The sequence below is a fragment of the Micropterus salmoides genome, unplaced genomic scaffold, assembly GCF_014851395.1.
Source record: "Micropterus salmoides isolate LMB-PRFRI ecotype aquatic unplaced genomic scaffold, ASM1485139v1 Ms_hic_scaffold_1, whole genome shotgun sequence".
NCBI lineage: Eukaryota > Metazoa > Chordata > Actinopteri > Centrarchiformes > Centrarchidae > Micropterus > Micropterus salmoides.
This window is the reverse complement of record NW_024040040.1, coordinates 40,086,671-40,100,892: the sequence shown is the minus strand read 5'-3', so window position 1 is coordinate 40,100,892 and position 14,222 is coordinate 40,086,671. Positions and strand designations below refer to the sequence as shown.

The window sequence follows — 14,222 nt, the reverse complement described above, 5'->3', positions numbered from 1 at the left end:
TCCCAACAGTGGCCTCACTCCTGAAACAATATGTAAATATATGCACCATGTTCTAAGAGATTGAATCTGAAAGTGTCATTTGTGTGAGAGTCAGAGAAAGAAGGAAAGAAAGGGGCTGAGAAAGAAGGACAGGAGGACAGACATAATGTATCTGTTTAAAAGCAAAGCAAAGCAGAGGGATTCCCTGGACTGTGTTATTTGGGTAAGAGAATACTTATGGGATGTTGCCCAAGGTGAGGGTTTTACAATTGTACTTCTCTGTCCTTAGCATGGCTGCATTAACACACAAAAATTAAATTCCTGGGCCCCCATAAACTCCCTGTTCCCCCCCACTTTCTGTGCAATGTGTACAGTTTTTCTATAAATACCTGTAGACCTCCTGGCCTTAAATTTGCTGTGGCATAATTTGATTAAACACATTATTTTAGAATTACATATGAGCATTAAAAATAAATAATTAAGACCTTTCATTTTTTATTAAGGGACTCTCTTCAAGGCACGACCTCAATACCGGGTAATAAACCCACATTAAGGCTCTTAAATGTTTTATCTTAAAATCAAAAAAATGTACCTTGTACCTAACAACAGTTTCTTTTCAGTTGCACATTCCCAAAGAAATTGTCACTTGATCTGGCTTCCAGGTTTGCTCCCCAGTTCCAAATGTTTGATTCTGGTGTACCATGATCCGGCTCTGGGCCAATCACTGTGGGACACATTCAGAGGATCACCCACCACCAAGGTCAGAAATGAAGAACAGCACCAGTGACCTCTTTAATAAACTGTTTTAAATTTAAAGGTGCTTCCAGAGAGCATGCACCAAAGTCCGTCAAGAGCCTTAACATCTGCAGCAGTTAGCATTACTTTTAGAGTCCAACATGTGCAACCTTGAAGGACGCGAGCGAGATGAAATGATATCATATCACTTTCGGACCCTGATAGTTATTGAATGTATCAAAAGTGTACGTTGGATTGCCGCATGTCTAGTGGCTTGATGAAATTGTTAATGCAAATATCCAAGGTTATCGCTGACGCGTTGACAGTCCAGTTAGCTGAGGGGATGGGGGATTGGATGTCAGGGCAACACCATCTGCTTATATTTAAAGGCCAGGAACGCTGTCCCCCCCTCCAACGTGACCGCAGATCCACATCAGCAGGTAAACAACAGCTTTAACAAGGAAACAAGATAGGGCGACATCACCTGCTCCAGTTTGATGCAGATGGGGACAAAAACATAAATTTAAAGTTAATAGACCGACTTTGTTAAAATGGACACAAACTACCCATTGTTGCCTGTTTATGTTGGAAAATACCTTATCATTATTAAGACTTCGGTTTTTCTTGTTTTTTTATTAAGTTTATGCAATTCTGCCATTTTCCAGTTTTTAAGATGGGATCCTTCGTGAAAAGACACATTAGCCTTACACACCAATTTAAACACACCTCCCTCCTCTTTCGTCTGTGTTCATTTGTGAGAGGAGGAAAGAATTTCCCCATCACAATATCCCTCCCAGGAGTGGGCAAGTTTTGGTTTCCTGTCCAAATGATTAATCTTTCACATTATTTTGCAGAGGGACTCATAACACCATAACACTACCTGTGGACCCAATTACACAACTGACAACAGTATCAATGCAACCCTCTGACTTATGGCATCATAAACAACGCAGCCTTGCGCTACATCAGCATAAGTGATTCACAGAAAGTATCTGCATAGATTGGCAGGCCAATGTGATGCAAAAAGACGAATTTCAGTAATGCCTATCCTGTTAAAGATAAAGCGGATAACAAAAACTCTTACTAAATACTTTGTTTCAGATATGTGCTGCAATAAAGTGTAAAGTAAAAGTATGTGTTCTCTGCTGACAAAACTATTGTCTAAAAACCTTTTTATATCACTGGCTGAGTGTTGTATATTGCAACAAAAAAGAACATAAAAATGAAAGTCAGGTGCAGGCTTAACACACTAAATGGTCCACCTCAGGCCCAGCTAATATGCCAGCTACACCACAATTGACTTCATTGCTATTCATACCATAGTCTCTCTTCCCTGTCTTTCACTTCAGTGTACAACAACGCTAGAGGTGCCACACCTGCCCTGATTACATAAATGCTTACTCTCATAGGACGACTCTTGACAGTAGTAGCAGGTCAAATTGCCAGCCTGGGTGTTTTCAGAGCAATTAGGCCTTGTGCATTATATTCACATTACCATGCTGCCACAAGCACTTTGGGTTAAGGTGCAGCACTGAGCATCTTGTCTACCCTGCAAGGCAGCATTATTCACACTGATGAATGCTGATGAGTATGGCGCAAACTCCCAAAATTTGGAGGTTACACTGAGGCTGTGCTGCAAAGGACGAGGCACTCTGTTTGTGTTAAACAATGATGCTGAGGTGTACAGTCAAAGCAGAGTAAAGCATCCCTGTGTGTTTCTTTCTGTCTGCCTGTGTCAGCGTGCATGCTTTGCTGTGCTGGACAACATGACTGTAACAGGAATTGACAAGCAGTCACAGCTGAGCTCCCAATCAAATAAATATGAAAAACAACACCCATTCAATTAGTGATCCATGGGTCTGGATGTATTATGCAAACATTACCACCAGGACAGAGTAGTGATCAATCATGTTTGTTTGTCCCCTACTAACAGCAGCACCAGACAGAACACTGTGTCAAGAGCGGCATGTGTACTTAAAGAAAACAGACTGTATTTTTAAAAAGATTGTTTTTAAAGCATTGTTGCCTGGCTTTGATTGATGGCATTAGGGAGTGACAATACACACAGGAAGATAGAGAGGGAGATGACATATTGCAAAAGTCCTTGGTTGGATTTGAACCAGGATTTAGTAGATGCATGGTTACATGGTACGGGCTTAGACTGATAAGCCTTTAGGACACCTTGTGTACTATAGTCTTACTTTGCACAAACAAATACCAAAGCACGATCATGTTCATTGTGTTGTGTGTATTTTTTGACACATTAGGTGTTGTTGGCGGCATCAGAGATGAACAGGTGTGTTTTGCAGAATGAATGAAGAGATGACATAGATTAATGACTGTGGTCCGCAGCAGACCATTGTATTGAAGGCCACTGTTGCCTGTTGGGTGGGTGGGTGGTTGTGTGGACCTTGACATGGCCAGCAGCTATAAATAGCCAAAGAGAATAAACAGGCTGCTGCTATTGCGTGTTTCCTCCCCCTTATTGACAAGCCCCCCCACATATACAGACGCAGACACATACACACATTTGTACATACTGTACTGCAACATGGTGTACTGAAGTCTTCAAACTCACAATTGGTGGTCTCACATCGGGCCATTCATGGGACTTCCTCAGCTTTAGAATTATGGAATAATGAATGACACCTTTGAAAATTAGGTTATATCTAAGCCTTCAAATTGCCATGCACTGGCATCAGGCAGCAGAGGAATTGAGTGGGAAAGAATGCATGCTTGCATTTTTAATCTTACCCACCTGTGTCTTTTTTCTTCTTTACAAGTATTCAAATTTATTCCATCTTTCTATTAAAGGTTTGACTGAATGTGTATTACTGTAATTATAAAATGGGTCTGTATCTGGCAAAGGACAGTCAGAGACAGAAAGAAATGTGGATGGCTGTAATTTACAGTGATTCAGCAGGATTGTCTTTTTGCCAGAACTGTGAACCCAGAAATGTTGAGTACCCCAAAGTTTTTTTTCTTGTTTTGGTCCACCTGCCTAGCCCCATGTTGGGCGCTGGGGTTTTTGTTAGGGTGATTCAAACACTTTGAGCCCCATGTGGGGCGTAGGCAATTTATGTTCAAAAAGAGGGGGTGGCATCAAACAGAGCAGAGCCAAGGCTGAAGACTGCCACTGATTGGGTCTCTTCCCATGAACATGTTGGTCATATGATGCCAGTGGGATAACATTCACAGATTTCTTATAAACAAATTCTAATTGATTTTACTCATTATCATGACATTTTTTTTTTAACTTAAAATTACAATGATTGCTGAGGTCTACTAAGTATTTCTTGACGACAGACTTGATGACACTGCTCGTTCAGCATCCAGATAAAAAAAGATGCTGTCTCCTCTCCTGCAGTGCTCTTCTCTCCTCCCAAACAATCAAGATGAATATTACATTTAATAGAATAAATTCAGAACAGGGTTAGAATTTAATATTTTAAATATAACTAAATTTTGTTCCTAGAGCAGCAACAGTAATGTTTATAACAACAAAGTCATTATGTACTCTATTTGTTCTATGTAGCTTTTTACAGGTTTATGCTTGTTGAACAGGTGTACTGATTAAATTTTGGCTTTTTACTCGCAAAGGTTTTATTGTATACTAACAGTAACAAGCATACACAGGATACGTGGCCTACCTGTCAACAGGTAGGTAACCTGTAGCTGGTAGCGATGACACTGCTGACACAGACACCATACTTTGGGGACTAGTTCCAGGGACCCTGCAATGTCACGCCTTCCCAATGTCTCTACGGACAGTAGCTGGATTTGTGGTGCTTTCAACCACAATAAATTACATTTGTTTCACAAACATGCTTTAGAAACTGTAAAACAGCTATTAGCGATATTCCCTATTAAAAACATTGAATAGACTTCAGTGACACATTGCAACTCATCTACCATGTGGTGTGGCCATCGTCAGGGACCGTGCCTGCAGGAAGGAGTGGAAGTCATTATGCCTGTCTTGGATGCAAGCCTCGTTGCTCCACATTATCAGCTACACCTGCAAAGTTGGGTTAAAGTCATCTACAACAGCAAATTGCAGAGCTCTGCTCTCGGTTACAATTTATAACCAAGTTGAAGTTATTTCAATTATTATTCATTATCTGTCCAATCCAATCAATTCAGCTTCCTCTTCTACTTCTACATTGACTGAAAGGGCATCTAAATTTGCCCACCAGAAGTTAAAACATGGCCACTTCTGCATTAAATATTTTGATTTTTTAACCCCCTAAATCATTTCAATATTGACCAAATTAGCCAAGCAGTTGCTGAAATGTTGTTCATATAGGTGATTATGCTAATGAATGCTTATTATGCAAACTGTCCTACATAGGCAAGTTACCACCAGCAAGGACCCATTTGTACATTTCTAACATAAAACTATGGGGTACTCAACATTTACGAGTTCACATTGCTGGCGAGAAGACTATCCTGCAGAAGCTCACAGTAAATTACAGCCATCCACATTTCTTTCTGTCTCTTCACCACAAACTAAAACCTGCTCACCATTTTCATGCAGTACAGTGCCTAATACTTCTCCATTCTTTATCTATAAGCGAACACATTCAGCTGCATACAGGGAAGTTGAAAGGATGTGTGCACTGCTCCTTAGCGCACATCTCTAATGAAGCCGTCACGAACAGATGATGGCGTGTCTCTCTCATGTGCTGACAGCATCAGAAGCAGGCAATGTCGATTGCAAGTGTGTCCACAGGGTTGTTTGGATGATGGAAGGGACACATTTCATGACAAATTGGAAAGAGAAAAGGCAGCAGGCAGTGACAGCTCAGGGATGAGGCAGTCAGTGTAGTCAGTCATATTTTTTGGGGGCCAGGATTGATGAGAACGTGTTCACAAAGAGAGCTGGAAGTGACCGTTAGGTTAGGTTTGCTGCTCACCTTTGCGTACCTCTTCATAACTTACTTTTCTCTGTCGTCACTCGCAGAATGTACTGTAGAAAACTTCGGCATGGCTTTCAGTCTCCATTATCATATCGCATTATCAATGTCAGGGTGTGCAGATTTTTTCTAAATACAGACAGCAAAGGTTAATTGACCAAACAGTTGATTCAATCACTGTCAGCTGACAAGTCTATCTAGCTCCATGGCCCAAAGTGTTTCTTCAGCATGATGCCACAATTTGGGTTGCTATGGCAACAACCCACACAAGCACACATGCCCACATAGTACACAGGAATTAATGCATAACCTCATCTCTGTGAACACGCTCTAGGAAAGAAAATACATTTTGTAGTCTTTTGTAACCTGCAGTGCATCAACCCATTCCTATATAGAAACTTAGTAATTACAAATATCAAGCTGCTAACTAGAGTTATTCCACCCACATGGTGGGACGGAGGCTGGCTTCAACTCCTCAGAGTACCCATGCATACAGGTGGTGGTAGTGGAAGAGCTGGAAGCATCTACTGCACAAAGTATGACATTACACCACACAATTTGTCCGCCTTAAACGCTGCAATCCTGTCCCTCTGATCATTTTGTGTCACTGCTGCCTCACACATCATGACTCACTGGATAGCTGCCAGTTTGATATTAATTAATGAAAGGGGACACAGTCAATTGCCCTTAATCATTTCTCTGTACCCTAAGTGATTAATGGATGTGTCATCAACAGCTCTGTTGTCATCAAGAGAATAATTTACGTCTGTCAATTAGGGGTCAGGGAGATGCTTGACTACTCTAGTCCTGAACACTGTCAAATGTCATTGTGTGCTGAAGTCATGTTCAAATAATTAATCGGGTCCACATGTGATGGCCAAACAGGGGATTATGGAGAAATCTGTAGATCTTTGTGTGACATCTTGACAGCGCCAACAACAGAGCCCATAGTATACGTACACTCAAAGGCTTCCTTCAGTCAATGCGGCATTATTGATCACTTGTCACTGGAAGGAAGGAACATGGCAAGGAAATCAATTACACGTATGCAGTGTATAATCAAATTTCTGAAAAGGTGCTTAGCTAAGGGGAAATGTTCAACTGACACATAAGCTCTACGGGGGAAATATCATTGCAGTATTGAACACTATTCATATGAACTGAGAGCGAAGGATGTCCAGAGAAGAGAGAGGAGAGAAGAGAACACTCCAGCAGTGTAGGTAATGATCTGAGGGATAATAAGGGATACATAATTTAATATCTCTACGTATTCATTTAAGACCAGGGAGTGGGGAAATCATTACATATTGATAGCTAATAGATAAGATGGGTTATGATTACTTGGGAGGGAAAAGGTGTGTGTGACTGGGTTTATTGCTAACTGTTGACTGTGTCACACTGTTCAAGAAAAAGGGTCAGGCCGTCTTCTTGTCTTCTGTGGATCAGGTTTCTTGCTGTGGGTTAAATGGAGCATCTAAAATGTTTGTCTTGTAATTACCTTTTGAGGTTTTAGGTGTTTTATTGTAATGGGTATGTGGGGGGTGGGAGGAGATTTGTTGTGCTTGTGTTTCAAAAGGAAGCTAAATTAAAAAAAAAATTCTATCCATTTTTTAAAAAGATTCTTCACAGTGCTGCCAAGTAAAATCCCAGGCTTTAGTGTGCATTTGCAGTCAGAGGCAAGATAACATTTCATGGTCATTTCACTAAATGAAACTATACCCATGGCAAATTGTGCACCTAACATAATTTCCCACTGAGGCTGATGTGATTTCTCAGATATGAGATAAAGGTTATGTCTTGTAGTGTGTGTGTGTGTGTGTGTGTGTGTGTGTGTGTGTGTGTGTGTGTGTGTGTGTGTGTGTGTGTTTGTACTGTAGCCTAATGTTATGATGTCTCATAATGACATGAAACATCTACATACATCTAAAATCACCTCTCTTTTGCGTCCACGCTTTAGCGGAACGATACGAGCTGGCTTCCGTTAGTTTTAATTTGAAGTATAATCTGCCACCCAGTTGCAGTGAGGTTTTCACCTCTAGGATGTGGTGCAGCCCGTGCGCACCCCTGTGCTCCTCCTTATGTAGTATACAGCGGGACACTCCGTACTTCGCATCTCCAGTTCCTTCCCGTTGCCTTTTACGCGCTCGACGTCTGCAGTACAGTGATGTGAGCCCGTCTTCTCCGCACGCCACAAGCTTGTCTTGGATGAAGGCAGGACTCTTTTGCCAGTGTTCCGATGGCGAAACAGCGCTGGTTGTGTCCCAGTGATCATTTGTAGAGGACCACATCCAAGCCTTTCCCCCCTTCTTTTCTTGACTAATTTTAATCAAAATGTGGGACGCGCGTTCTCTGCGCGGCGCCCGCGGAGTGCTCTCTTCGGTCGTGGCCGCTTGACTGAAGGGAGATCCCGGCTCCCTTTCCCTCCTCTACTCCCGTAGGAACAAGAGGAGTTTGCATGCAAACGGTGGTTTATCTCGGCAAGGTGAGAGAGACTATTTTTCTGTGACTTTAAAAAAAATTTGGATGCCAGTTTAAACAGAGTCAAAAACAGAATCGTGCGTTGGCAGCACAGTTTGTGTGAACTGATTTACATAGAAGGTTTTAGATTTTGAAAATCTTTACAGAACACAAAATACGTTGTAGTGTAACAGGTATGCAGTGTTTCTGAATTTATGGGACTGCAGCACAAGTCAAGACATACAGATTACCAACGTGAAGCTGCTTTTCAACCCGTCATTTACACATAAGATTCCATTTGGATTGTAATATTGGCTGCTTTGTGGTAAATGCATAAATAATCTGGCAGTGGCAAATGTAACTAATAATGCTGCATTCAGGAACATCTGCTTATCTCAATTCTGTACTCAAATACAGCTTGTTCCCAATAAAAAATGTTAACTTGCTTTCATTGATTATTAAAGGCTCTCATATTTACAACTTTTTATGTAATTGTAAGGACTTATCCAAATGTAAGGGCATTTTAATCATTGCCTTAAAATTATGCCTTAATTTTGCCTTTTTTTGTGTGCAAGGACTTATATTTCTGAGAAATTGTGATTATAATGACCAAACATGGCAGGGGAAAATATATATGAAAATGACAAGCCAAATTATTTTCCAGAAATTGCTGTCACACACGCCTCCTCCATCCTAATAGTAAGAGAACATCAATGGATTTCAAGGCTTCTTTCACCCCATTTGTTTCCTGACCTGCCACTGAGTCCCATTTTGACCGACAGAGCTGCATAGCTCCAGCAGAGTTCATTGCCTCACTCCGGCTCCGGCCATAACAGTGTAGGAGCGGAGTGCAAACCAAAGCAGCCATATTGACTGTTGAAACAAAATCATTGATTCTGCCTAACACCTTCTTAGAAATGTGATGAGAGGAATCAATAATACTGAGCAGCTGTTACTATTTTTTACTGACTATATATAAAGTACCAGGTGATCGTGTCCTCATGCTGCTTGAAAAGAGAAGATTTTTTTTTTGGTTTCTTGCAATATGCTTAACACCAAGCATGAAGAGGGTGTAATACATCAAGTCTTTGATTAACTTTTTAGTCATTTATTGTACATCTCACAAACTGTCTCTCTTGTTTTCTCAGCCATGGAAGGACTTCCCTAAAGAGGATCCAACATAATTCAAACGTTTTTGGACTTTTTTTTTCTATTTTCCTGGGGGGGGGTTGTTTCAATAAGTCTCCTTTTCCATCACCATGGCTGAGAAGCTTGGACCAGCAGGGCTCAAGGCCACCAACATTCGAACCTCTCCCTCCCTACCTCCTGAGCCCATCGACATCATCCGCACCAAAGCCCGCTCCCGCAGAGTTCGCCTTAATGTCGGGGGTCTGAACCACGAGGTCTTGTGGCGGACCCTGGACCGGCTACCTAGGACCCGGCTCGGCAAGCTTCGAGACTGCAACACCCACGAGTCCCTGATGGAAGTTTGCGACGACTACAGCCTGAACGAAAATGAATACTTCTTTGACCGGCACCCGGGGGCATTCACCTCCATACTGAACTTTTACCGCACAGGCAAGCTACACATGATGGAGGAGATGTGTGCTCTTTCATTTGGCCAGGAGTTAGACTACTGGGGGATTGACGAGATCTACCTTGAGTCCTGTTGCCAGGCCCGTTACCACCAGAAAAAAGAGCAGATGAATGAGGAGCTGCGGAGGGAGGCAGAGACAATGAGGGAGAGGGAGGGAGAGGGAGAGTTTGATAACACCTGCTGCCCAGACAAGAGGAAGAAGCTGTGGGATCTCCTGGAGAAGCCCAGCTCCTCAGTGGCTGCCAAGGTAGGGAACCGAAAGTGGACGTGTGCTCACCCTGCCCCCATCTCACATTTCCTGATCACATTCAAAGCCAAACACTCTGCCTGGATCATAACACATTACAAGCACACTTATTAAAAGCCTACTCCTACCTGTAAAAAATGATCACAAGTTCATCGATTTGAAATCTTGAACAGGCGCGTACTGTACTCTCATCAGGTGTTTTCTTGTGCCATCTGCCTGTTTTCCATCTTTGTAAGTGGCAACAGTTGTTCGGGTTGAATTAAATATACAGGAAGCGGCAGTATTTGGGTAAAAAATTGCAAGGCTGTAATGGAAGAAAAGAAGCAGTAGATGAGGAGTGGAAGTATATGTGTGATGTGCAGGCAAACTTCATTGTACAAACTTCATTCAAGTAAAATTTATAGTTGAAATCACAGCAGGTGCTACATTTAGACTTCATTTGCTTTGACAAAGTAATTGGTAAGTGCGCCAGCTTCTAGTGTTGCTTTCTTTGCAGGGATAAAGTATGTCAGTGTAGACCAGATCTGTCAGTGACTTGTGACACGGCACATCTCTTGGAGGGATCGGTACAAGTCCCCGCTCTATTACGTGTCAGTCTTGCTCCCTGATTGCATGTGCTCGTTTCTGGATCTGGCTCAGTTAGTCAGCGAAATGACAGGACGATGTCAAAAGTTTGCTGCAGGTGTGTCGATGGGTGCTCTTGTTCCTAGAGCCGTTTACTTTGAGCACATTTAATCTGTTCAAGAAAAACGAGGCAGTCATCAGTGCTTCTCCCTTCCCACCTCCCACGTGTTCAGAATGCTGCTGCACCAGTCACGTGCAGGTTTTATTCGTACATGATGAATCATACAGGAATCAAACTACTGTGTAGTAATGTCACGGCTGTCCCTGGTAAAAATGATGACGCCTCTTTCAACTCCTCCCCATTCCATCCCCGCCCTGAGTCCTCAATTAGGTAGGTCAGCCTCAATGAAATCCAATCACTGGTAATTTACCTTTGGTCTCCAGTATCCTGATCTCATCATTGGTCAGTGCAGGGCAGGGCTGGCTGGGATTATATTCCATGTCAGAGGATCATAAACACAGCGTCCTGTGTGTGTGTGTGCGTGTGTGTGTGTGTGCGTGTGTGTGATACCAGAGCAAACGTCATCCCCTCAGTGTGAGTAACGAAGCTCCTGATGTGCTGTATGTCCCATGTGGTGCATTTTGCCTCTCCCCTATGAAGCGAAGAATGGTTCCCTTTGGCTGCGACAGTTTGGAAATAATGCTAGCTAGAGTCAATTTCAGACCGCCGGCGCCTTGCGTTGAATTTATTGTGCAGTATTCAGCTTTAAAAATGGTAGAGATATGGTAATGACCCTGAATAAGCAGGGCTCAGATCCTTCAATGGGCCTACAATACATGCACTTTCTTCCTGCTTTCTTCCTGCGTGGCTTGTATTCCCCCAAATCAACTAGTGATTTGTGATTGACAAGGATCCCGTGTCAGCTTAATAATTGTATTCAGCCTCCATGGGGAACCTGCATAGCACAAGAATCAATTATAAGGAGGTTGCCAATTCAAGGCAAAACTCAGGTGACAGCAGTGGGGTAATTTGATATGCTGTGAGATATTTAAAGTGATTTACCTTCTGAATACAGCCACTCATTCTCCAGACACATCTCCAGATTGCTGACCTGTTCACTATTATGCGGGGGAAGCCTGTGAAACCTTGTAGGGAAATCCCACCCTTATTCAAATTGCATTGACATTCTGCTGAGTGCTCTACGAGGAGAACTTGAACGTGAGTCTAATGGCTCAGCCCTGTGATCGCACTCGGGTTATCCACAGCTGAGAGTACATTTGGAAAAAGACTGCCGGGGCTGCCGTCGGATGGCAGCTCCCTGAGGTCAGGGAAGCCTTTTATGGGGCACGCACCGTGCAGTGAGAACCCTTGAAAGCCCTTGACCAAGGAAATGCCATTACTAGGCTGGTACACAGCCGTTTGCTTTTATACAAAGCAACCTGAGCCCTTTGTCAAATGCAATCACAGAGTCTTCTGGCATACACATATTCTCTCTCTCCCTCTCTGTCTCCTTTTCTCTCACTCCCTTCCTTTTTCTCTTACACTGCCTTAATCAGATATGAGAACCCAGTGTGCTGCTTGGCACCTATGGCCCTCTCTGCCCTTAAATAAAGGTTAAGCAAGAGAGGAATGACCTTTTCAGCAGGGTCAATCAAGCTAGGATTAAATTAATCAGCAATAACAGCAGTGAATGCTTTTGGGAGTAAGGGCAAGCCTTTGCAGAATGGAAAAGATGGAAACGAAGCAGACATTGCACCAAGAAAAAATGGTCAAAGAAAGCAGCAGAGAAGTCATAAGTGAAGGGAGAGAGGTGTCAGAAAAGACAGTGGCTAGATGAAAGCCCTGAGAGATAGAATCATGTAAGTTACGCCTCAGGATGCTGAGCTAGACCTTGCAAACCTTTTCCAATGAATAATGAATTCAGTGGTCAAAACAAAGAGGACACTGGCTAATGCAGTGGCTTCTCTGTGTTACCACATGACTTTTGGTTGAGTGACCCATCGTGTGAGGAGGAGGAGGGGCAGGACATGCTCAGCATGTCACAAATGCGAAAAGTTCATGTCACAACAAGATGTTCGCAAACCCTCGATACTGTAAATGTACACCTACGGCGACCCTTAGTTGAACTGCCATCCCGCATGTGTTTTGGAAATGTTATTGAAAACAGAATTACAAAATTGCAGAGGCTGATCGCCCCAAACAAAAAGATTAAAGTCACATCTGTCAACAGCTTGGATGCCTCTTTCTTAAGTGCTCTGTTCTGATTGTGTGTCTCCACAGCTTATAGCCACTGGTCAAAGATTGTCATGTGCTATTAAGTTATATAAGCATATAGTGGCAATCATATTTAGAACAAAATATCAGATGGATGTTTCCTTACTGTAGGCTATAATTTCTATTAATCCAGTAGAACGTGTCATCCTTGATATTGAGCCAGAAGGATTTGTGCTTCCCTGACCCTCTTCTGTTTACAATGAGTCATGAGTGTTGTTGTGCAGCAAATACACTTAGCACAAGCTCATACAAGGAAGCCATATCCAAATTGCTGGATTGCTGTAAGGAGACTGAATTACAGTGGCTTTTATTTTTCACTGTGTAAATGCGCCATTACCAACCATCATTCCTGCATATAACTTGTAAATGTAGTTTGTAACCTGACAATGTTTTTTCCACTGGAAGTGTCTTTTGTCAGCGTGACGGGAAATGCAATTAGATGCCTCAGATGCATTTCTTTCTGTGTTCAGAAAAGCACGGCCATATGCAGAGAGTGTGTGATAAATATCAGAACCTCACCAAATGTTTGCTACGCAACTTGTGATTTAGTGAGAGTTTCAACATTAACATATGAGTCAGGCTGTGTTCCTGGTATCGTAAATGAATGCTATTAGTTGTTCCATGGATGCCCACCGTGCTCAGTTTTAATATATGTATAGTAGAGTTTGTAAGAGCAGTAAATCTTTTTATTTTTAATTTCTGCCCATGCAAAGCTTCAAGTTAAGCTTGTCAGAATATTAACAATACCATATGAATTATTAAAGCTGCATCACACTTAGAGACAAAACATTCCCCTGTTTAGGTTTTCTTCACTTTAGAGTCCATTTAGTCTGGGAAACCCTGGAAGATAATGGCTGCGGATTCAGAGCATTGCTTCCACTTGCCAGACACTGCAAGTTGTGTTTTCTTTCCCTGGCCCTCCTCTTCTCCCCACATCAGCCATGTCCAGCTTTGTGCTTGCTCTAAATGTGTATGTGCGCCATTACTCTTTCCCTTATCTAATAATCTAGTCTAGCTAGTGGGAATGCTAAGCAATGGGTCTGTATGGGCGCAGACTTGTGCTGTTTGGCCCTCCCACGCATGGGAGCAGCCAAAATCAGTCCAGCACAGACACTGTTGTTGATGATGATGACACAATGTGAGGAAGCTGTAGCATAATAAGGTACTGTAACAGACACATTTTTTTCATATTCATCTGTCTCAGTGCAGTCAAAGGCACACTGCTGATTTTGTAGCAAATTCAATTAGCACACTGTCTTTAACTCCACAGCAGTAGGAGCTGCCTGTTGTTTCAGATCACCACAGACAGCCTCTTACTCTCCATCTGTCAGTTCCCTTACAGGCTTTTACAGCACTGATGCAAGCATTCGGCCATTTGTGTGTATTGATGTAGTTTCTGATAGTGGGAGAGAAAAGATGAAGGGATGTGGGGATAGGGTAATTGAGGGAGAGGCC

At 42.5% G+C, this 14,222-nt stretch overlaps 1 protein-coding gene across 1 annotated transcript in view; it reads left to right on the top strand.

Moving 5' to 3' along the window:
- Nucleotides 1-7,718: 7,718 nt before the first annotated feature.
- Nucleotides 7,719-14,222, top strand: part of kcnb2 (potassium voltage-gated channel subfamily B member 2) — an 80,575-nt gene continuing 74,071 nt past the window's right edge. The window contains exons 1-2 of the mRNA XM_038727339.1: nucleotides 7,719-8,109; nucleotides 9,233-9,928. Coding sequence (XP_038583267.1) covers nucleotides 9,344-9,928 — 585 coding nt within the window. The 5' untranslated portion in view covers nucleotides 7,719-8,109; nucleotides 9,233-9,343. The remainder of the gene's footprint in view (nucleotides 8,110-9,232; nucleotides 9,929-14,222) is intronic.